The following is a 21994-nucleotide window of genomic DNA, read 5'->3' as shown; positions in this document are numbered from 1 at the left end:
ACAGCTCATCTGATCGATTATAACAAGATGCTAAATCTATCATAAACATACTTTTACAGCTGCTCATGAGAAGGAATGAACATGCAACTGTTTTACTAAGACATTACCATATAGACATTACAAATAATTACCTTTTAGACTGTTCCAAAAACATTCTCCACCTCATGAAGCGCAAGAAAGAGAGAGAGAAAAAGCTCCAGCTGAAACTGTCCTCTGTGATTCCAGAAGTGATTAGAGGTGTTTTCTGAAAGAAAGTGATGAATCCGCTACGAAATAAATATTTTATATACACAGGGTCCAGTGCGCAGAGCGGCATCCAGCTGAACAAAGGTGGGTGGGATTGACACAAAGAAGTGCGCAGGAGTGCGGAGCCAAAATAGCACGTGCCCTGCACACATGCGCGCGCACACGTGCACATGAGAAACACAGCACTCCCTCCCACTCTGGTCCCTTGTTTGCCATCCAGACATTTGGACATCGGGCAGTCTTCAGCACCTTTTATGGCCGTCTGATGGCAGTCTGTGTCATCTAAACTCTTGTCTACATGCGCTTTGGATGCCGTCATGCAGGTGTGGTCGAGGTAGTCTGGCTGCGTTCTGACACTGCTGACCACACCTCTTTCCCTCCCAACTGTGTCCGATGATGGTAATATCTGCAGTTTCGGCCTGATTCCTGCACATTCTTGCTATATGTGTTGGGGACTTTAGGGACAGACCAGATGACCAGATAAAGACTTGATTTTAACTTGTGACAAACGGCTTGAAACTTCACTTGGACTTACCAAAAAATGACTTGTGAACATCTTTGGCATAAATGGGTAGACCCCTAACTCAAACTACATTTGTCTGAAGTCTACAATTGTGTAATGTCATTATTAAGGCACATATATTGTAATTATTTACATATTTCTACTGATAATAAATTATTCTAATCCAATTCTATTTTTCCCACAAATCTAATTTCAGACCATATAATATCAGGGTAACAGTGACAAAATATTCGACCGTTTCACATTTGGATGTATTACTCCGTGCCCTGACAAGATGTCATTCCTGTCGACAGGACAGCCCTCTGCGCGATTGCACATGCGCAATGTTGTCAGGACACGGAACTGTCAATTTATGCGACGAGACACACAATTCGACAGAACACCGGCTGCATGCACTGCTTTGCAGATGTCAAAATGGCGCTGTTAGCTAAGAGCGAGAGAAAGTCACCGCCGCCGAAATGGGTGAAATTAAGTTACCATACGAAAGTACTGATGTGGATTCAGACACAGAATTACCATTTCATATTTGATGGATTTTCACATTTGATGGATTACTCCGCGTCCGGACCGCTGTTGGAGCGACGCTGCCTTACGGTAAGCCTTGTCGTCCGAATTACTTACAGAAAACTAAACCGTGCCAATGATGGAATTGGATTAGAATGGGAATAACCCCCTTGTGTCTGATGATTTATGGACGTTCATGCTGTTATACAGTCGCAAATATCCGCGTTGCCCGTAAAGGCCAATTTGCGACCGTAGAACCAGCATGAACGTCCACAAATCCTCAGACACAACAGGGTTATTCCCTAAATATGGGGACTATTTACCTTGTGCTGCATCCACACTAAATAAACAGCCTTCAGCAGGATACATTCACTCATCATAGAGAACATATCCTTTTAGTATCTTATGTTCATTTACCTGGACTACGTTCCATTTTGATCCGAGACTGGACAGTTGTGACAGTAGTGACAATGGTTCCGTCTGGCATGATGGCTCGATCCACATCAACTTTCTTTGTGGGTGTAAGTGATGAACAAGGTGCATCACCGTGGCCTCTGCGAGGCAACTCGGTGTCCACATACAAGAGCTGGAGGAGTTAAATAAATAAATAAAAGCACACATGGAGTCAGACACTCCCAACGCTAACAAACACTTAAGGAGCTATGTGTCTCTTTTCCATATTTAAAATAATTAATAACAATAATAATAATAATCCACTAAAAATATTTGCAGTTACAAACAAGTAGCATTAATGTAATTCTTTTTATCTTTTCAGATGTTTCTGATGAAAAAAATATGCAACCTGTGAGAAGAAATTGGCTGGTTAAATGGCTGTACAACATGCACAGACATGACAAAGTTAACTTGACTAGATGTTACACAGCACGACACTTCCATCTGTTGAAAAAGTTACATGAGCTCACTAAAAGGTGCCACATCTGGATTGTCACACACCTCTGCTGTGACGTTAGCAGTAGGTGCCAATCCATGCCCGGGACTTATTGACAGCATATGCTGTCCAGTAGGAAGTCTGTACAGAGGGTCCAAGGCTATGGAGGCATGGCCAGGCAGGTATTCTAGACACATTTAAAAAATAAAAATGATATAAGAATAGATTTCGTTAATAAGCACAACGTTAAAGCTTTTCAATCACTCTAGAACTATGCTGTTAATCTGAGCATCTCTATATACTTGAAAAACCCTAAAGTGCTGGCAAATAGGTGAATGAGGCTGTTAGGTTGAGCTTACTAACTGTGCATTTTAGGCATCAGTGATTGTGCTTAAGCAGTCTAAACATTACTGCTGATCAGGGTTTTTGAGCTGCAGCCAGCAGATAATTGCTACTGAGCCTTACGTTCTCTTTTGCCGTTCCGCTCCAGAAGTCTGATTCTCAGCTCTTTGGTTTCTGGGCTCACATCCCTTTAAAAAAACAAACAAAAAAAAACAACAGAAACAGCTGTGTTAATGTAGTTCAATCAGGCATCAAATGGAATAATTTCAAATATTTAGGTTACAATTCTGCTTTAAATTCCCCACGTATGGAATTTAAGTATCTTTCATATTATCAGTACAAAATCAGATGAACAAATACAAGTTTTACAATTGGTCACTTTCCAATCTGCTATTATCGTAACAACCGTCAGTCCACCTCTGTTTTTTGGTCAACATTTCACTCTGCTGTCAGATTCTCTGATGGCTCACCAGACTCTATAAAATGATAATGGAAAGTGTCAATAGGCAGGTAAACAGAGGCCATACTGCCTACTAAAACCAACATGGTGTTTCCGAATCAGAAGCCCTGGTTTAATGGAAATGCACGGTCACTTCTCAAAGCCAGAGACGCTGCCTATAGGTCAGGGCACCAGTTGGAATAGAAAGCTACCTGGAAAAACCTAGAAAAGGGCATCAGAGAAGTGAAGGGTAGGTACAGGCAGCAAATAGAAGGCCACTTTGAGAACCATGACCCCTGCAGCATGTGGAGAGGAATTAAAACCCTCATTAACTGTAAAAACACCACCATACAGATCAGTCAGGACTAGGGATGGTATTGGTAAGATTTTATTGATATCAATGTCATTATCGATTTCGCTTATTGATCCGAATCCTTATCGATTACCTTATCCATACCTCTTGTGAATTTTCTGTGTACTAAAAGTAGGCTTTACAAGTTAACAGCAACAACATTTTAAATTGGTCACTGGATCCTTGATCTCTGGACATAAATAAAAATAAATAAAACCTGTAGTTTTTGTCAAAAGCATTTCCTTTCAGACATTTTTGCATGAATGTCTCTCCATACCTCTGAGCTGAGCTCAGCCGGCTGCTGCACGTCAGCGCAGGATGTCTCATTTTGGGAGGAAAAAACATTTTGATTGATTGCAGTTTGTTAGTATTATAACGTTTGGAAAGAGGTGTCATTTGATTTAAATGGCGTTTCGCTTTGAAGTTATTAATTCCAACTGGACTCTATTGTTCTAACTTGACTCGGCAGAGAGCCACGCATCGTTTGGAACTGTGTAAACAGAACGGAGGACGATTCTCATTTCTTTCTTGCAACAAGACAGGAGTCCCAGTTAGTGACTTTAATCTGCACAAAAGTGACTCACGATTGACATATTCGGGGATGAAAGTGGTGAAAAACAAAAAAAGCTGAAACCCAAAATTAAACCCAAAATTAAACTATTATTATTGTTGCTGTTGTTGCTGCTATTATTATTAAAGTGGATATGACACCTAAAAAATTAGGTAAGTCCCTTCGGCTGCTCCCTTGTTTGCACTTGGGGTCGCCACAGCAAATCCAAGGTGGATCTGCATGTTGAATTGGCACAGGTTTTACGCCGGATGCCCTTCCTGACGCAACTCCACATTACATGGAGAAATGTGGCAGGGGTGGGATTTGAACCCGGAACCTTCTGCACTGAAACCAAGCGCATTAACCACTTGGCCACCACCCCTGCATACCTAAAATATTAGGTAAACTGATTTAAATATCAAAAATATACATACAGTATAGTAAGTTGAAAGTGGTTTTAATCATTATCACTGAGAAATAAAGTTTGTACAGCTTCTCAAAAGTGTGTTTCTTGGAAAGCGCGATGGCAGCATTCCATCAGCGGTCACGTGATGCCATGACATCACAGCCTGTAGAGTCCCATCTTTGTCTGTTCGACTGACAAGAACAGATAGGCCTCAGTGACGAGATCGAGAACTTTTCTGACTCCTCTTCAAAAAAAAGATTGTTTCAGTGAGGAAAATTGAGACTTGACTCGGATCATGAGGATGTCGCAGCAGTGATTAGACCCTACAGATTCGAGCCGTATCTTTCGGACAAACATTCAAACCAGGAGCATTCTGACAGCAAAAATAATGCCGAAGGTGCTTATGGCGGAGTATGCCGTATGGAATTGCACCATGCACTGCGAAAGAACGCATTCAAATTCTAGTGCTGGAGACATACAAAATTCTACAAACCCACCTCCAATCTCCGCCGTTTCTCTAATGTAGCAGATTTTCTACGCTTCATAGGCTTTGCCGTGGACGTCGATGTGCCGCGGGGAAAGATGCTTGGAACAGCCCCCGGCAACAAAACCTTCTTGTGACGTACATTTATCCCAAGCTGCTCCTTCAAAGCTGGGACAGCGTTGAAACACCCATCTTCAAAATGTGCACAGCACAACAAAGAACACGCGTTCGGCCTCCATAGCGTCCCCTTCGTCAGACCTGATCTTGTACGACAAACTTACTGAATTCACTTTTCGCTGAGATTTTCGTCCTGTGGAAACTTGAAAAGGCTAAAACCTTTCGCCCTTGTGTTTGTGCAATATGGTGTGACACACTGGTCAGGCATATCGACAACCAAGTCCCTGAGAGCTGTGTTTAATCAAAGTTTCTGCCGCTAAAAAAAGTGTAAACAATGGCCGCCAAGCGAAAAGCCGATATGGTCTACAGGCAGTGAGGTATTTCCGGTTGTGCTTAGCGGGAAGCTGTTCACGGGGTGTGCAGATTTTTCAGTGGCGGGATGTTCAAATGTTGTATATAACGGGAGAACCGCGTCCATTTTCCCAAAACGCTTAGGTTGATCGAATTATATAACCTTTGTTACATGTAATAAGAGTTTGTTGTCTTTAAGTATCATATCCACTTTAATATATGAATAAAAATAAATAAAAAAAAATTACAATTTGACTCTTTTACAACAACGAACGGAGTCATTAATTATACAGAAAACAAATGCACATAAATGTGCTGAGATGCGAACAGCTTAATGCTAACTTTAACACTGAAAACGCCATAGAAATGCCATAGGGGTGTGTGCTCAGTCTGGCACTCTTCACCCAAGACTGTGTCTCCACTCACTCCTCCAACACCCTGATAAAGTTTGTAGATGACACTATGTTGTATGCCTTATCAGGGACAATAACGCCACCTGGTACAGGGAGGAGGTCAAACACCTGACAGGTTGCTGTCTGCACACCACTCTGATCCTCAATACCACGAAAACCAAGAAGGTCATCATAGACTTTTGGAGGACGAGGAGAGTCTCAGAACCCCCACTACACATCAGCAGAGAAGAGCTGGAGAGGGTGGACTCAATCAGGTTACTTGGCACCCCCCATCACCATGGATCTGACATGGACATTACACACCCACAACCTGATGAAAACAGTCCAGCAGAAGATGTTGTTCTTGAGGAAGCTGAAGCAGGTTGGTCTGGCTCCACAGCTGGTCAGGAACTTCTACAGAAACACCATTGAGAGCATTCTCTGCCAGGGCTGCTGTGTGGCACAGCAGCTACATAGCAGAGGACAGAAAGGATCTATCCTGGGTGGTGAAGACAGCACAGAGGATTATAGGAGCTGAGCTTCCAGACTGACACTCTGTGTATATTGAGCGCTTGCAGAGGAAAGCATGGGCCATCTGCAAGGATAACAGCCACCCGGGACATTCCCTGTTTGCTTCTCTGCCACTGGGGAAGAGGTACTGCACTATAAGGACACAGACTAATGGGCTAAGGAACAGCTTTTTCCCTTGAGCTGTAGCCTCCATCACATCACTCCACCCCCCTCCAACAACCACAAACACATTCAGCAATGGATAATGTGTAATAAATAATACCATCTGTTTACATATCTAAACCAATCTAAGCATTAAGCACCTTTTTTCTTTTCTTTTTTTTTTTGGCATTTTAAGAAGGTCTTGCCATCCTGTGAAGCTGTTCATTGTTTTTTGTGTATAGCTGTTTGGAAAGTGCCACCTGAATTTAATTACAGTTCTATGATTTAACTGCAATTCTCACTCACTCATCACTCATCTTCAACCGCTTTTCCAGGTTCAGGTCGCGGGGGCAATAGCTCCAGCAGGGGACCCCAGACTTCCCTTTCCCGTGCCACACTGACCACCTCTGACTGGGAGATCCCGAGGCGTTCCCAGGCCAGTGTGGAGACATAATCTCTCCACCTAGTCCTGGGTCTTCCCCGGGGTCCCTTCCCACATGGAGGTGCCTGGAACACCTCCCTAGGGAGGTGCCCCGGAGGCATCCTTACCAGATGCCCGAAACACCTCAGCTGGCTCCTTTCAATGTTAAGGAGCAGCAACTCTACTCTGAGCTCCCCACGGATGACCAAACTTCTCACCCTATCTCTAAGGGAGACACCAGCCACCCTCCTGAGGAAGCCCATTTCGGCCACTTGTACCCGCGATCTAGTTCATTCGGTCATGACCCAAGCCTCATGACCATAGGTGAGAGTAAGAACAAAGATTGACCAGTAGATCGAGAGCTTCACCATTTGGCTGAGCTCCCTTTTCGTCACATCAGTATGGTAGAGCAAATGCAATACCGCCCCTGCTGCACGATTCTCCGGCCAATCTCACGCTCCATTGTCCCCTCACTCGTGAGCAAGACCCTGAGGTAATTAAACTCCTTCACTTGGAGCAAGGCCGTAGTCTCTCTCCGGAGTAGGCAATCCATCGGTTTCCTGCTGATAATCATGGCCTCAGATTTAGAGGTGCTGATCCCCATCCCAGCAGCTTCACACTCAGCTGCGAACCGATGCAGCGAGTGTTGGAGGTCACCGGCCAATGAAGCCAAAAGGACCACATCATCTGCAAAAAGCAGCGATGAGACCCTGAGCCCACCAAACCGGAAACCCTCCTCCCCCGACTACGCCTTGACATCCTGTCCACGAATATCACAAACAGGATTGGTGACAAGGCGCAACTCTGGAGGAGCTTTGCAAGCATAGAAATTGGACGGCCCTGAAAAGGGACCCCCTCACACCATACTCCCGCAGCACCTCCCACAGTATCTCCCGGGGTACCTGATCATACACCTTCTCCAAGTCCACAAAACAGATGGAATTGAACGTTGTATGATGAGGATGTGGCTTCCAGTCATGCTGAGTACCTTTGCTTTGCCCTGACTTGCGTTGAAACCACTTCCTTTCTGCGTCCTGTGCGCGACGCAGAAAAAATTAAACGTTTAATTTTTGCCATCCGATTCACTTCGTCCTTTGCGTCTGTCACAGTGTTCTGGTGTTGAGCTACATTGTCTCGGCACTAGGATGCATCCATGTGGCGTCATCATGATGCCGCACGATGCAACTCGAAGTGGGCCCTGTGTGAAAGGGGCTTTCGAGGCAGAATATTTGGCTAATGAGGTTCATCTCTGAGGGTGGTGCTAATTTCAAGAAGTTCAAAATTTACAACAGCAACAACAACAGCATGGGGCAGTTTCTGTACGAGGTACTACGAGGACAAATGAAGATTTTAGAGGCGTGTTTGTAGTGAGGACGAGGCTGTTAGAAGCCCATAATCGCAGCATTTCGCGGCTACGAGGACAGGACAGGCTATTTTGGACAGACTATTTTGGCTCTGCCCTCTCGCGCACTACAATCCCACCTGCTTTGTGCGCTGGACGCTGTATATAAAGTAATTATTTTGTAGAGGATTAATCATTTTCTGTCACAGTTTGGATGTTGAAAACACCTTTATCGCTTCTGGAATCACAGAGGACATTTGGAGCTTTTTTCCTCTCTGTTTCATGCGCTGAGGTGGAGTACATATTTGGAACAGCCTAAAAGGTAATTATTTGTAATGTTTATTTTGTAATAACTTGGTAAAACAGTTGCATGTTCATTCATTCTTTATAAGCAGCTGTAAAAGTATGGTGCACAGCAATGTCTAAGGCATGTTGACCATTTTCTTACTCATGTGACGCTGTGCCAGCTCCATCATGACAATTCACCCGCCCATTCTGCTCAGCTGATTCAGGTTTTCCTGGCCAAACAACACTCCTATGATTCGCCTGGCTCCCTGTTCTCCTGATATGGCTCTGTATGATTTTTGGTTGTTCCCCAAGAAAAAGAAAATGACACTTAAAGGGACTCGATTTGAGTCATGAGAAGACATCACGCAGAACGTGATGGTCCAGCTGGACACCATTCCAAAAGAGGCCTTCCTGAAATGCTTCCAACAATAGCAGAACTACTAGGAAAGGTGTAAAGTCCCAAAGAGACTACTTCAAAAGGGGTTAGGATTTTAGACCCCCAGGTGAGTAACTAGTTTTCGTGGCCAAAGGTTGGACACTTTTTAAATGCACCTCATATGCTGAACATGAAACCACTGAATTTTAAAGGACGAGATTAATGACTGACTGAATGCACAAACTGGAGCAAGCTATCTTGCTGTCCAACATGGCAATCACATGTTCTAATGACATTTGCTGCACAGGGTCTATAAGCAAGTCATTTACGATTTGAAAATCTTACATTTCATTAGTTATTTTTTAAAATACCTAACCGTATAAGAGTTTCATAAGGACTTTGAGAGTGACTGGGTAACTATTTCTAGTATATAAATTCAACCCTTTTGTGGTTTCACATACAGAAGGAAACACATTCTGTGACCATAGTTAATAAGAGTCACAAGCCAGCAGACAGGACTTATCCAGCTCTGCAGGCCACTAGTTTCAGATAATTGCTCGAAACTCGGTCACTAATAAGCAGGTTCCTTACACTCAGCAAAACTGTCAAACTCAGTTTGCTGAGTCAGACACAGTTAAAGCTCCAAATATTCCATGAGTACCTTCAGATGTGGCCCCCCTCCAAAAAAAAACAAAAACCTACAACTGTCCCACAACCCATAGTGTCTTTCATCAAGTTGAACTGAAACATATTTACATTGTGGAAGAATTGATGTTTTCTCCTCATTTGTTTCTAGGTTGAATTTCACTTTTCTGCAAATGTAACGTCCTCTGGATAAAGTTTCTCACTAAATGAACGAATGGAAGTATAAAATGTAAGATTCTATGAATGAATTGTTATTGTTGGATGGGTACATCCCCAGTTTATGAGACTTGCGACAGTGGCCCTTTTGACACTACCGTTATGAGTCACCATAGTCACACATTTTCACATCCACAAACTTGACAACAGAAATGCCATATTACAGATTAACGTCTTCATTCCACTCCAGTGACAGACAGGGGTTGTCGGGCACAGACATGAAGCGCGTCATGCTTTCTATGATGGGTTGGTCCAAATTCAGGACACAGCACAGCTCCCCTGTTGGAGACAACTGACCTGCAAACACAGAAGCAGAGTGAGACTTTGGACATTACTGGAAACCTAAACGAAAGTGACGCTGAGGGAAACTCACCTACCTTTACTGACAGTCGCTCTGAGCTGCCGAAGCAGCAGCTGACGTATCACGACACTCTCAGGCACTGGGTTCAATTCCCCAGACAGATGATCTATGTGAATCTGTAAATAAAACAGATGAAGGAATGTCAAGATCAAGAGGAAAATTATTTCAGCACAGGATCCACCATCCAGAATAATGCAGGGCATGCCTTTAAAAAAAAAAAAAAAAAAAACTAATTCTGCAACAAACAACATTACAAAGCAAACATTTCTCACCAAAGGACTGGAAGCACAAGCCTTGAGACTGAGGACCATAGTTGGTTGAGATCTGAACAGAGTGTCCTTTATCAGTCCCTTAATCACATCCAGGTCTGCCTCACTTTCAGTGCTCTAAGAAGAACACAGTGCAGGTGAGTGCTTTCTAACACAACAACACACACAATTTAAGCCTTTCAAAAACCATCCAGCTTGTAAAAAGCAGCTTTGCAATGTTTGTATCCATCCTTCAGTTGTTCACACTACAAAATTTTAATTTTATTAAAACAGGCATAAGAATTCTGACTTGTTTATTCCAAAAACATCTAAAGCCTCCAGTGTTTTCTGTTGGTGTGTGTTTCATTATTCACATGGGGCATTTCATGCATGATTAATGAGTTTATTAGGGTGGAAGTGGATAAACTACACAGAATTAAATTTTTATAAAGAGATCCTTAATGATCTGAAAACAGGGGAATCATTTTTTTTTTAAATGTGCGTACTTTGCATTATGTCTGCTTTCTATTTTGCATGCACAGAAGCACTGACCTGCAAAGCTACACAGAGTTTTAGAAATCCAGCCTCTGGTCTCTACATGAAGCAAGCATATCATATTATAGATATCAAAATCAGAGCTTCTGACCTGTCTCTGCAGCCGGCACGGAGACACCGTCAGAGGAAATTCTGTCTGCTTGGAAAGGGTCCAGGACATCAGCAATCCCTCATCCTCCACCTCCTGCAAACACACCAGCATCTGATGGATGGACAGGGAGAATACAGGGGAAAAACATTTTTTTTTTTTAAACAGCAGGTTGAAACATACAAGCCATTTAATTTATGACACTTTACTGTAGAGATGACAGTTTTCTAGAAATAATTAGAATATACAGTATAGCCATTTTAACAGACAACAGCTACTTCAATATGGTATCATTGTTGTTGACGTACTCATGAAAATGATAACTGTGACTAATCATAATGCTAGCTGTCACTCATGACGATATAGCCCAGTTCTCACTGGATACACAGAAAGGTTACGGTCTATAACAATTACAAACCAGAGTGTGAAGATCATGGCTCCCCATGAATGTGATCTAGCGTGTGGTATGATGATGTAATGTGCTGGCGTTGTACTGTAGAAACAGCTGCACAGCCGTAGTATAACTTTATTAACCGTGTATCTTACTGAAAATCTCCCCATGATGTTATAGGTTGCATGACAACGTACTGCCTCCATACAAATAGGAGTGACTACCAAATTATGTCAAAGTTCACAATGGAAATAAATTTTCGGACATCTTAAATACTCAGCTACAGTTAAAACTAATAACTCACGATACAATGATGGAATATCCTGGTTCACCATGGACACCCACCCAGATCTCCTAAGGTTTTCCCAAGGTAAGGATAAGGATTCAAAATGTGAGGTTCCAGGATGCATATCCATGAAAATTACAAGGGGCCTTAACATTAATGTTTTTACTACCACTACTCCGTCAATACTAACAGGATGATGATTCCTCCACCAGTCCCTATCCTGCATGGTGTCTATGACACAGGTTTGTGTGATGCAGCTAGTACTGTAGCTAACATAGTGAGAAGTGTAGTAGATTTATCGAACCTTCTTGCTTTCAGCAACAGTCACCACTGAGCCTTTAATAGGTGAAAAGGGAACCTAGGGCTCAAGTCTTTCCTGTTGGTACTGGGCTTCTCCACAGGCACAACCCTAGCATAGAGGTACACACCAGTAAACGGGCCCTGACGAATCCAGATAGACCAGCTAGGGATCTCAGAGCAGGTTGGAAGTCCAGAGGTGACAAGCTCTGAGTCAACAAGGGCACATTCTGACTTTCACCAATCCAACCCCCAACTGTGGGTAAATGGTAATGGATGACTACAGGCATCAATCAATGAGAATCACAGATGTCTAGTGGTAAAGGGGTAGATGGGGACTATTTTCTACCAATGGCCAGTAGTCAACTCAGACTCACCAGATGGATTTGCACCCAGAGGGTTCAAAGTATGTGCACATTGTGGCAAGCAATACATTATCATTAACATTACAGATAACCACAACCTTACTGTGGTCAACATCAACTGTGGTTAATTCCAAAGGTTCGCATCAGGGAAAGCACCTAGCATTTACTCTACTACTTACTATCCATCAATAGTCAAACGTGCCATGTTGATCCAACAGTGTCCTGTATAAATTGCAACATGCTCCCAACAAAATACGGTAAATTCCAGAAAAAAACATTTTTTTCATATGTCCTTTACTATAGAAATGCACTACAGCTGCTACAGTGCAGTAGTTTTCACAGTGAACTGGCTATATATGCCAGATTCTTATCAACATTTGACATAATCTAGCATCAGGTGACATTCTCTTGAATGCCTTTGAATCTGGTACAAAGTGGTCCTTTCAGTTCATGTGAGGCTGTCCTCACCTTTGCCATCATAGGTGCTGTAGTGACCTGATAGGTGTCCATGGAAACGGTAGCTGCTGACTGCTGAGTGACCATCACAGGAAATGTCACTGTGTCCACCCAACATTTACAGTGTAAAACCTGTAATATACCAAAAGGTCAAGAAACAACAAGCTGAGTTTTGTTTTTTGTTGTATAGGAAGACATATACACATTAGTAAAACAGCCATGCATGAATACTGACATCAAGATTATCAGGCTTTATTAAAACCCACCGATCATTCTGTTGTCCAAGACACAAAGGGTCGGTTATGATGCACACTCAATTTAAAAGTTATCTGGGGTGCCTGGTTGGCATCCCTCACTAATGTCCTTCTTGTATAGTCACTTATTTATGAATACAAACAGTATGGTACTGTATAGGAAATCTGTCTGGAAAAGGAAGTTCTCAAAAACTGACGTTCTAGAGATATTCAGTGAGTTAGAAATGTTCATGAATTCATCCTGTGACTGGTTGTGAACACAAGCATGCTTATACATTTATGCAAGTTGTTGTTCAATAACTTCAGACATTTCAGTAAATATTCTGATGGTACAAAACTGTTTATCTGCATTTATTACCTGAACATACAGTAGTGTTCAGAATAATAGTAGTGCTATGTGACTAAAAAGATTAATCCAGGTTTTGAGTATATTTCTTATTGTTACATGGGAAACAAGGTACCAGTAGATTCAGTAGATTCTCACAAATCCAACAAGACCAAGCATTCATGATATGCACACTCTTAAGGCTATGAAATTGGGCTATAAGTAAAAAAAAAAGTAGAAAAGGGAGTGTTCACAATAATAGTAGTATCTGTTGTTGACACTACAAACTCAAAACTATTATGTTCAAACTGCTTTTTTAGCAATCCTGTGAATCACTAAACTAGTATTTAGTTGTATAACCACAGTTTTTATGATTTCTTCATATCTGCGAGGCATTAATTTTGTTGGTTTGGAACCAAGATTATGCTTGTTTACTAGTGTGCTTGGGGTCATTGTCTTGTTGAAACACCCATTTCAAGGGCATGTCCTCTTCAGCATAAGGCAACATGACCTCTTCAAGTATTTTGACATATCCAAACTGATCCACGATACCTGGTATGTAATATATAGGCCCAACACCATAGTAGGAGAAACATGCTCATATCATGATGCTTGCACCACCATGCTTCACTTTCTTTACTGTGAACTGTGGCTTGAATTCAGAATGTGGGGGTCGTCTCACAAACTGTCTGCGGCCGTTGGACCCAAAAACAACAATTTTACTCTCATCAGGCCACAAAATATTCCTCCATCTCTCTTTAGGCCAGGTGATGTGTTCTTTGGCAAATTGTAACCTCTTCTGCACGTCTTTTATTTAACAGAGGGACTTTGCGGGGGATTCTTGCAAATAAATTAGCTTCACACAGGTGTCTTCTAACTGTCACACCACTATCTTTGATCATCCTGGAGCTGATCAATGGGTGAGTCTTTGCCATTCTGGTTATTCTTCTATCCATTCTGATGGTTGTTTTCCATTTTCTTCCACGCGTCTCTGGTTTTTTTGTCCATTTTAAAGCATTGGAGATCATTGTAGATGAACAGCCTAGAATGTTTTGCACCTGCGTATAAGTTTTCCCCTCTCCAATCAACTTTTTAATCAAACTACGCTATTCTTCTGAACAATGTCTTGAACGTCCCATTTTCCTCAGGCTTTCAAAGAGGAAAAGCATGTTCAACAGGTGCTGGCTTCATCCTTAAATAGGGGACACCTGATTCACACCTGTTTGTTCCACAAAATTGACAAACTCACTGACTGAATGCCACACTACTATTATTGTGAACACCCCCTTTTCTACTTTTTTTTTTTTTTACTAACAGCCCAATTTCATAGCCTTAAGAGTGTGCATATAATGAATGCTTGGTCTTGTTGGATTTGTGAGAATCTACTGGTACCTTGTTTCCCATGTAACAGTAAGAAATATACTCAAAACCTGGATTAATCTTTTTAGTCACATAGCACTACTATTATTTGAACACTACTGTATATATATATGTACTTAAAATTCAGGGGTGTCAATCATTTCTTCCAGGACTGAAAAGTTTTTTCTTACCATGCGGTGTGACAATTGTTCAGTGCAGATAACACTGTCTACTGCCGTGGCAACAGCTAACTGGAGACTGCTGTCAAAAGTGATCTGGATGGAGCTCTGGGTGAGACACAACAAGGGCACAAAAGAGAAAATAAACAGAGACAGATGAGATACGAGGTGATGATAAAAAGGATTTAGTGATACAGACTTTGATCCAACTGGTAAGTCACAGGTCGTATGTAGTAACTGACTAAACGATACCTAATCAATTCAACCAAAATAAAAGGCCATTTTAAGCTATTATTGGTATGATAATTGTTTCACAGCAGACAGACAAATTTCCCTTTAAGCAAACAATGAGACAATAATAATCATAATAATAATATACTGAAATCCCTGAGACATTCATCCAGAGCCAACACAAACATTTTGAGGAAACAGATTCTCTCAAACTAATTAAATGGAATTAACAAAAATGTTAGTAAAATAAACTTGGGAAATTAATGATGAATCAACATATTTTCAGGTACATTGCAGACAGACATTCATATTAGTTTGCCAAATAATTTTAAATGCTAAACGTGACCAAATTTGGGCATGGTCTTTGCAGTCATTAATGCTAATGGGACTTGAGGGTGCCTTTATTACAGTGTATATAATGTAAACTGTAGATAGAGCAGGTGGCTGTGTGGGATAGGAGATGAACTGAGAATATATAGTTTAGCGTTCAATTCCAGTTGGGTGCATCAGGGTACTTGTCTGTGTCCTTGGACAACACACTTCATCTGCACTGTTCCACACCATCCAGGTGGAAATGATTACTTGCTTTGGAAGAACCTGCAATGAACTGATGTCCATCCAAGGGGAGTTGCAGACTCTCATATACTTTACACAACTGTACTCAAGGATGAGCACCGGCCTATATAGGATTTACTTACTGTAGATTGTTTCAGCCTGACATCAGCATCCAGAATTAGTCACACTGTCAGCATGACAGTTTTTCTAAAATCTGTTGGATTTGGTAGACACTCCAGCAAGAGGAAGTAGAACTATGAAAACAGCAGTGGAGTACTATCACTCTGCATATGTGCCAGAGAATCTGGCTGATCTGTTTCTCTGGACAAATAATGCCATATTGTCAGCACATATGTTCCTCTAAATCCAGTCTCTGTCAAACACAGCAGTGGGGGTGGAGATGGTGATATAATGAACTTTGTTCTGTGTGTGTTTGGAGCACATGGTGAGTATTCTAGGCAGAAGGGCAGAAAGCCAAGAATAATGCTGCAAGCTGACATCACTTTCCTGGACCAAGGCTGCTGTCACATGACTACACAATACAACTGACCGTTTACTTCGCCAGAGCCTCGAAAACTGCTCCATCACACCAACCGTTTGTTACCTCACAGTGCAGAACTAATACGATGTAATACAGTCTTTGTACACTGAGAAAAACTAGTTATCCTAGCGGTATGATACTATGTGTATTTCAGTATTATATACAGTCTTATTGTTGCAGTAGTTTCAGTAGTATTGTTGTAGCAGTTTAGTGACACTACATGCCGCTGGCATCTTTGGAATCACACTTTGACTTTAAGGGAACATTTATGAGAATAGGATACCAAAAATCTATTGAAAAAGCAAAATCAAAAAAGATATAAAAATCTTCAAATTAACAAATAGGAACCAAACAAAATAATTAATGACAAAAAAACCCCACAAACATTTAACTCATACACCTGGACAGAGCTTTTTATGCATGTCTCAATAGTTATGGTTTGATCTTTTTTTATTTTTTACTTTTGGTCATTTAAATTCTTATTCAAATAGCAACAGTAATTTCAAGTTACAAAACATTTCACACCAATGTTACACATTATGAGGCAAGCCTGTGAGATGATAAAACATTTGTGCTTTATTGACTTTTCAGAATTAATGCCATTAAACAGTTAGATGTTTTTTTTTTTTTTTATTATCCAAGGCCAACATATGGCTATCAGGTATTGCGAAGACCTTGTGTCCGTCCGTCTTTCCGTCTGTCTGTGTACAGCATAAGTCCACTTCTCTTACTGCCACGGTCTTCAAATTCATAGAGAACCTTCTTGGGACACAGATCTTGGACAAATTCGAAGATGGCTAACCTTGACCTATTTTAAGAGGTATTTTAAGACGTTAAAATGTCACATTCTGTACCTTTGTGTGTAAATATGTCCCCTTTGTCATATATTATCTTGTAAAAGCGATTGAGAAATAAACACTTCTAGAACTGAAAACGCTGTTTTTAGAACCGAGTAATACCTCAGAAGTGATTTAAAAGACATTTAGCGGACGTTAGCATTGTTTAGTTTTTGAGTGGCGGCCACGTCACGGTGCAACACAGCAGAGCTGCACCGTGACGTCATAGCCTGGTTGCTGGCTGCAAATTCAGTTCTTAAAACCTAATAATTACTTAAACAACTGCAAATTATACAGAACACAATGCTCATATGGCTGAGGGTATTTTAGCATGGTGTTATTTTTTTAACTTAAGGTCACCACTGTCATGATTTGGACTTTGTGTATCACATTTGTTCTGTTTAGTTCTGCTTAGTTCTCTGTTTGATTTGTATTTCTGTGTGTGATTTCTTTTGCTGGGTTTTTCCCGCTTGGGCTTTGTCTTCCCTATCTCTCTTGTCTGTCTTTCTTTGTGCTTGGTGGTGGGCAGTGCACCCTGTTTGGACCACACCCTATTCTGGAGCTTTCCACACACTTGTTTCTCATCTGTAGCTCATCACCAGGGTGTATTTAAGCTTCACTGGTTGCACTAGTTCCTCGCCAGATTGTTGTGCTTTGTGCCATCGCTTCGAGCTCTGTTCTTTGTATTTTCCTCGCCTCGCCTGCTTCCTAGTGCTTTTTGACCTACTGCCTGTTTTTTGACCACGCCTTTTGCCTGATGTTCTGGATTTGTTTGCTGATTTTGGACTGCCTTTTTGTGGACCAGACCCTGCTGATTCCGTCAATAAACATTCCGAAAGACCAGAGCTGCTTTGTTGAGTCCTGCATTTGTGTCCAAATGTCTCTGGCCATCAAAACTGATAACCACTGCTATGGATCAGTGTGATGTTTTACACTGATGCCTTTCTTTACATAACTCCAGAAGTACAAGGACAACAGCCAGCTTGGAACCAAGACCTTCTAATTTGGAGACAAGTAGTAATTGCTTTTGCTACCAACTCACTTCTTTGTGGAGGATGAAATTAAATGTATTGATCTGGCCAGTTAGGTAGCAGAGGGGGTTGTTAATCAATTTCAGTTGCATTGGTGTTAATGAAATTAACAACAGGTGCACTAGAGGAGCAACAATGAGATGACACCCAAAACAGGAATGGCTTTCCCCTACAAAATGACCTCCAGTAGGCCACTGGTTTGAATGTCTCCAACCAAACAATCAGATACACACTTCATGAGGGTGGCCTGAGTACCCAACATCCTGTAGCGGGTCCTGTGCTCACTGGTTGGCACTGCAAATCTAGCTTGGTATTTCCCATGGAATACCAGAATTGGCAGGTCCGCCACTGATGCCCTGTGCTTTTCACAGATGAGAGCAGGTTCAACCTGAGCACATGTGACAGACATGAAAGGGTCTGGAGATGCCACGGAGAATGTTACGCTGCCTGCAACATCATTCAGCATGAGGGGTTTGATGGTGGGTCAGTGATGGTCTGGGGAGACATATCCCGGGAAGAACGCAAAGACCGCTACAGGTGAGACAACAGCACCCTGACTGCTATTAGGTGTCAGGATGAAATCCTTGGACCCCCTGGTGCACAACAATGCCGAGCCTCATGAGGCAAAAGCATGGAGGCAATTCCTGGAAGATAAAGGAATTGATACCATTGACTGGCCCCCACGCTCGCCTGACCTAAATACAACAGAACACCTCTGGGACATTATGTTTCAGTCGGTCCATGCAACACCACCAGGTTGCATTTCAGACTGTTCAGGATCTAAGTGATGCACTGGTTCAGATCTGGGAGATCCCGCAGAACACCATCCGTCATCTAATTAGGAGCATACTCCGACATTGTCAGGCATGTACACAAGCACGTGGGGGCATACAAATTCTGAGTACCAACTTCAGTCGCTGAATTTTGGGGTGTCTTTGAATTCAGCCCTCTGCAGGTTGACAAATTTCATTTTCATGAAACGATGTGGCATCCTTTCATTCCTAACATTACCCAGTCCATGTCAGGAAAGATATCAAACATGACTTGTTTTTTTCCCCACTGAGATCTGATGTGTTTTCAAAGTGTTCCTTTAATGTTTTGAGCAGTATATATTTATGTAGATGTATGCGCGTGTGTAAATAAAGACAAAAATGTGTGTGCGTGCATATGTGTGATGCTTTCAGAAATCTACCATTTTGATCCTACCTACACCAAATGTGGTGTACTGATAGCTTGGGTCACTGGGCTGTTCACAGGCATATTTAAAAATTTACATATTATACAATTTATACATTTCTTGTTCTACACTGTTTAATCTATGACAACCAGCTACTAGGGCCACTAGCCCTAAGCTTCACCAAAAGACCCAGAATTTAGGTAAAGTTGAGGCTGCGGCACGCTCCGTTTCCTAATAAAATTAATTAAAAGAGTAAAAAGCATAAAACAAAACTATATCAGTATGCTAGCCATAAAAAAGGGAAAATAACTGCGTCTTAAGTCTGGACTTGAAAGTCTCAACAGAATCTGACTGTTTAATTGAAGCAGAGAGATCATTTCACAGACCAGGGGCACGATAAGAGAAAGCTCTATGACCAGCAGACTTCTTATTCACCCTAGGGACACAAAGTGGCCCTGCACCCTGAGAACGCAAAGCCCGGCCTGTACGTAAGGTTTAATTAGGTCAGCTAGATAGGGAGGTGCTAGTTTGTGAACAATTTTATAGACTCGTAGCAGAACCTTAAAATCTGATCTCACTGGGACAGGAAGCCAGTGAAGGGATGCAAAAATGGGTGTAATGTGGTCGAACTTTCTGCTTCGTGTCAAAAGACTGGCTGCAGCATTTTGAACCAATTGAAGAGCCCTAATGTTAGACTGCGGTAAACCAGAAAATAGAACATTGCAGTAGTCCAATCTAGAAGAGAAAAATGCATGAATCAGGGTCTCAGCATCAGCTATAGACAGGATGGGATGAATCTTCGCAATATTTCACAGGTGGAAGAAAGCAGTCCTTATAATAATTCTAATGTAGAGGTCAAAGGACAATGTAGGATCAAAAATGACCCCAAGGTTCTTCACTTTGTCAGTGTGATGTATGACACACGAGCCTAGCCTGAGTATTAACTGGTCAAATTGATGCCGATGTCTCACTGGACCAAGAACCATCATTTCAGTCTTATCAGAGTTTAAAAGTAGGAAGTTTCTAAACATCCAACTTCTTACTGATACAAGGCAATCTTCTAAGGATTTTATATGAACTAGATTACCAGCAGTTATTGGCATGTATAACTGAGTATCATCTGCATAGCAGTGAAAGGTAATCCCAAAACGCCGCAATATATGCCCAAGGGGTGGTATAGAAGGGGAGAAAAGCAGGGGGCCTAAGACGGACCCCTGTGGAACCCCAAATTTCATGTTACTAAGGTTAGAGGTAATGTTACTGTACAACACAGTGAGAACGACTGCTTAAGTATGACGTCAGCCATGCAAGGGCACTCCCAGTAATCCCAAAATGATTTTCCAGCCTATCAGTAAGAATATGATGATCCACAGTATCAAATGCAGCACTGAGATCTAACAGCACCAGAACCGTAGTGGTGTCCGAATCCATTGTAAGCAGAAGATCATTCACCACTTTAGTGAGAGCCATCTCTGTGGAATGATATTTTCTAAAAGCAGACTGCAGTGGCACAAAGAGATTATTCTCAGTAAGACAGTCCATGAGCTGTGGCGACACCACTTTTTCCAGAATTTTAGAGCAAAATAAAGATAATGATAGATTTGATATCGGCTCATAGTTTTTCAATACACTAGGGTCAAGGTTAGGTTTCTTAAGTAATGGTTTAATCACTGCACATTTGAAACATTTAGGAACAGATCCAGAAGTTAAAGAAAGATTAATAATTTCCAGCACAGTTGGCCCAAGAGTGGGCCACAGGTCCTTAAACAGTTTTGTTGGTATAGGATCAAATAAACAGATTGTGCTTTTTGTTGATGTTATGAGTTTCGCCAGCATGCCTAGTGAGATACTGTCAAATTCTGTAAATCTAGGTAATACCTCAGTAGTGGCGCCCACCTCAATAGCAGGGTGTAGTGGCTGGGTTAAGGCATGCTGGGATATGTTTAACCTAATGTCTTCTATTTTCTTCTCAAAGTAATCCAGGAAATCTTGAGTTTTAAAAGGAGAGCGAACAACAGGTGGTTGTCCATGAATAAGCGTTGCCACCGTGTTGAACAAGAACTTTGAGTTATGCTTGTTTTTGCTGATCAAATCAGAGTAATAGGTCTACTTTGTAGGTAATCATTGAACCAAGGTGACTGTGATTTGGGGGAGTGTGGTTTTAACATAGGTGGCGCAATCATGTCGAGTGTAGTTTTGAGCACTGAGTTTAAACTATCCACACGACTGTCTACTTATTGGGTATTTGCCAAATGTGAAGCCAAGACATCAGGCAGTCTAGCGTCGAGTTCAGTCTTAGTTGAGGAGTTAATGCATCGCCGCAGTGATATATAAGGTTGTTGTTCTACTAAACACTGCAGCGAAACTATAAACTTAATAAGTCAGCGATCAGAGACCACTGATGTAAGAGGCATGATGTCAATATTCTTGACAGCAATACCATGTGCAAGAACCAGATCCAGGGTATTTCCACTAATGTGCGTCAAGTCTCAAATGCACTGCCGAAATCCTAATGCATCCACAATTTCCATAAATGATTTGCAGAGGGGATCAGAAGGTCTATTTATATGAACATTAAAGTCACCAATGATCAGAATGTTATCTGCACTAGTTGACAAGTTAGAGATGAACGCACCAAATTCATCTAAGAATTCAGAATATGGGCCAGGAGGCCTATATACAGTGACAAAGTAATGTGGCTGATTTTTATACTTCTGACCTTGGCAATGCTTAATATCCTGAGCAGAGCGGAGAATCAGATGCGCAAATGAGTTATATTTGTGACCCCCAACAGCTAATAAGCTAAACCTAGATTTATAATAAGAGCAACACCCCCGCCTTGCTTCGCATCATGAGGGACATGACGAAATGTATATGCTGGTGGGCAGGCCTCATTTAAGGGGA

At 41.7% G+C, this 21994-nt stretch overlaps 1 protein-coding gene across 2 annotated transcripts in view; it reads right to left on the bottom strand.

The window, feature by feature from the left end:
- Positions 1–21994, bottom strand: part of c2cd2l (c2cd2 like) — a 152565-nt gene that overhangs the window by 17965 nt on the left and 112606 nt on the right. For both annotated transcript variants that reach the window (XM_034178579.1, XM_034178580.1), the window contains exons 2-10: positions 14732–14827; positions 12615–12734; positions 10811–10921; positions 10189–10302; positions 9933–10032; positions 9720–9852; positions 2628–2692; positions 2228–2349; positions 1691–1859 (exon numbers count right to left, since the gene is read on the bottom strand). In XM_034178579.1, coding sequence (XP_034034470.1) covers positions 1691–1859; positions 2228–2349; positions 2628–2692; positions 9720–9852; positions 9933–10032; positions 10189–10302; positions 10811–10921; positions 12615–12734; positions 14732–14827 — 1030 coding nt within the window. The remainder of the gene's footprint in view (positions 1–1690; positions 1860–2227; positions 2350–2627; positions 2693–9719; positions 9853–9932; positions 10033–10188; positions 10303–10810; positions 10922–12614; positions 12735–14731; positions 14828–21994) is intronic.

The sequence above is a fragment of the Thalassophryne amazonica genome, chromosome 9 (assembly GCF_902500255.1).
Source record: "Thalassophryne amazonica chromosome 9, fThaAma1.1, whole genome shotgun sequence".
Lineage (NCBI taxonomy): Eukaryota > Metazoa > Chordata > Actinopteri > Batrachoidiformes > Batrachoididae > Thalassophryne > Thalassophryne amazonica.
This window is presented reverse-complemented; position numbering and strand designations above follow the sequence as displayed.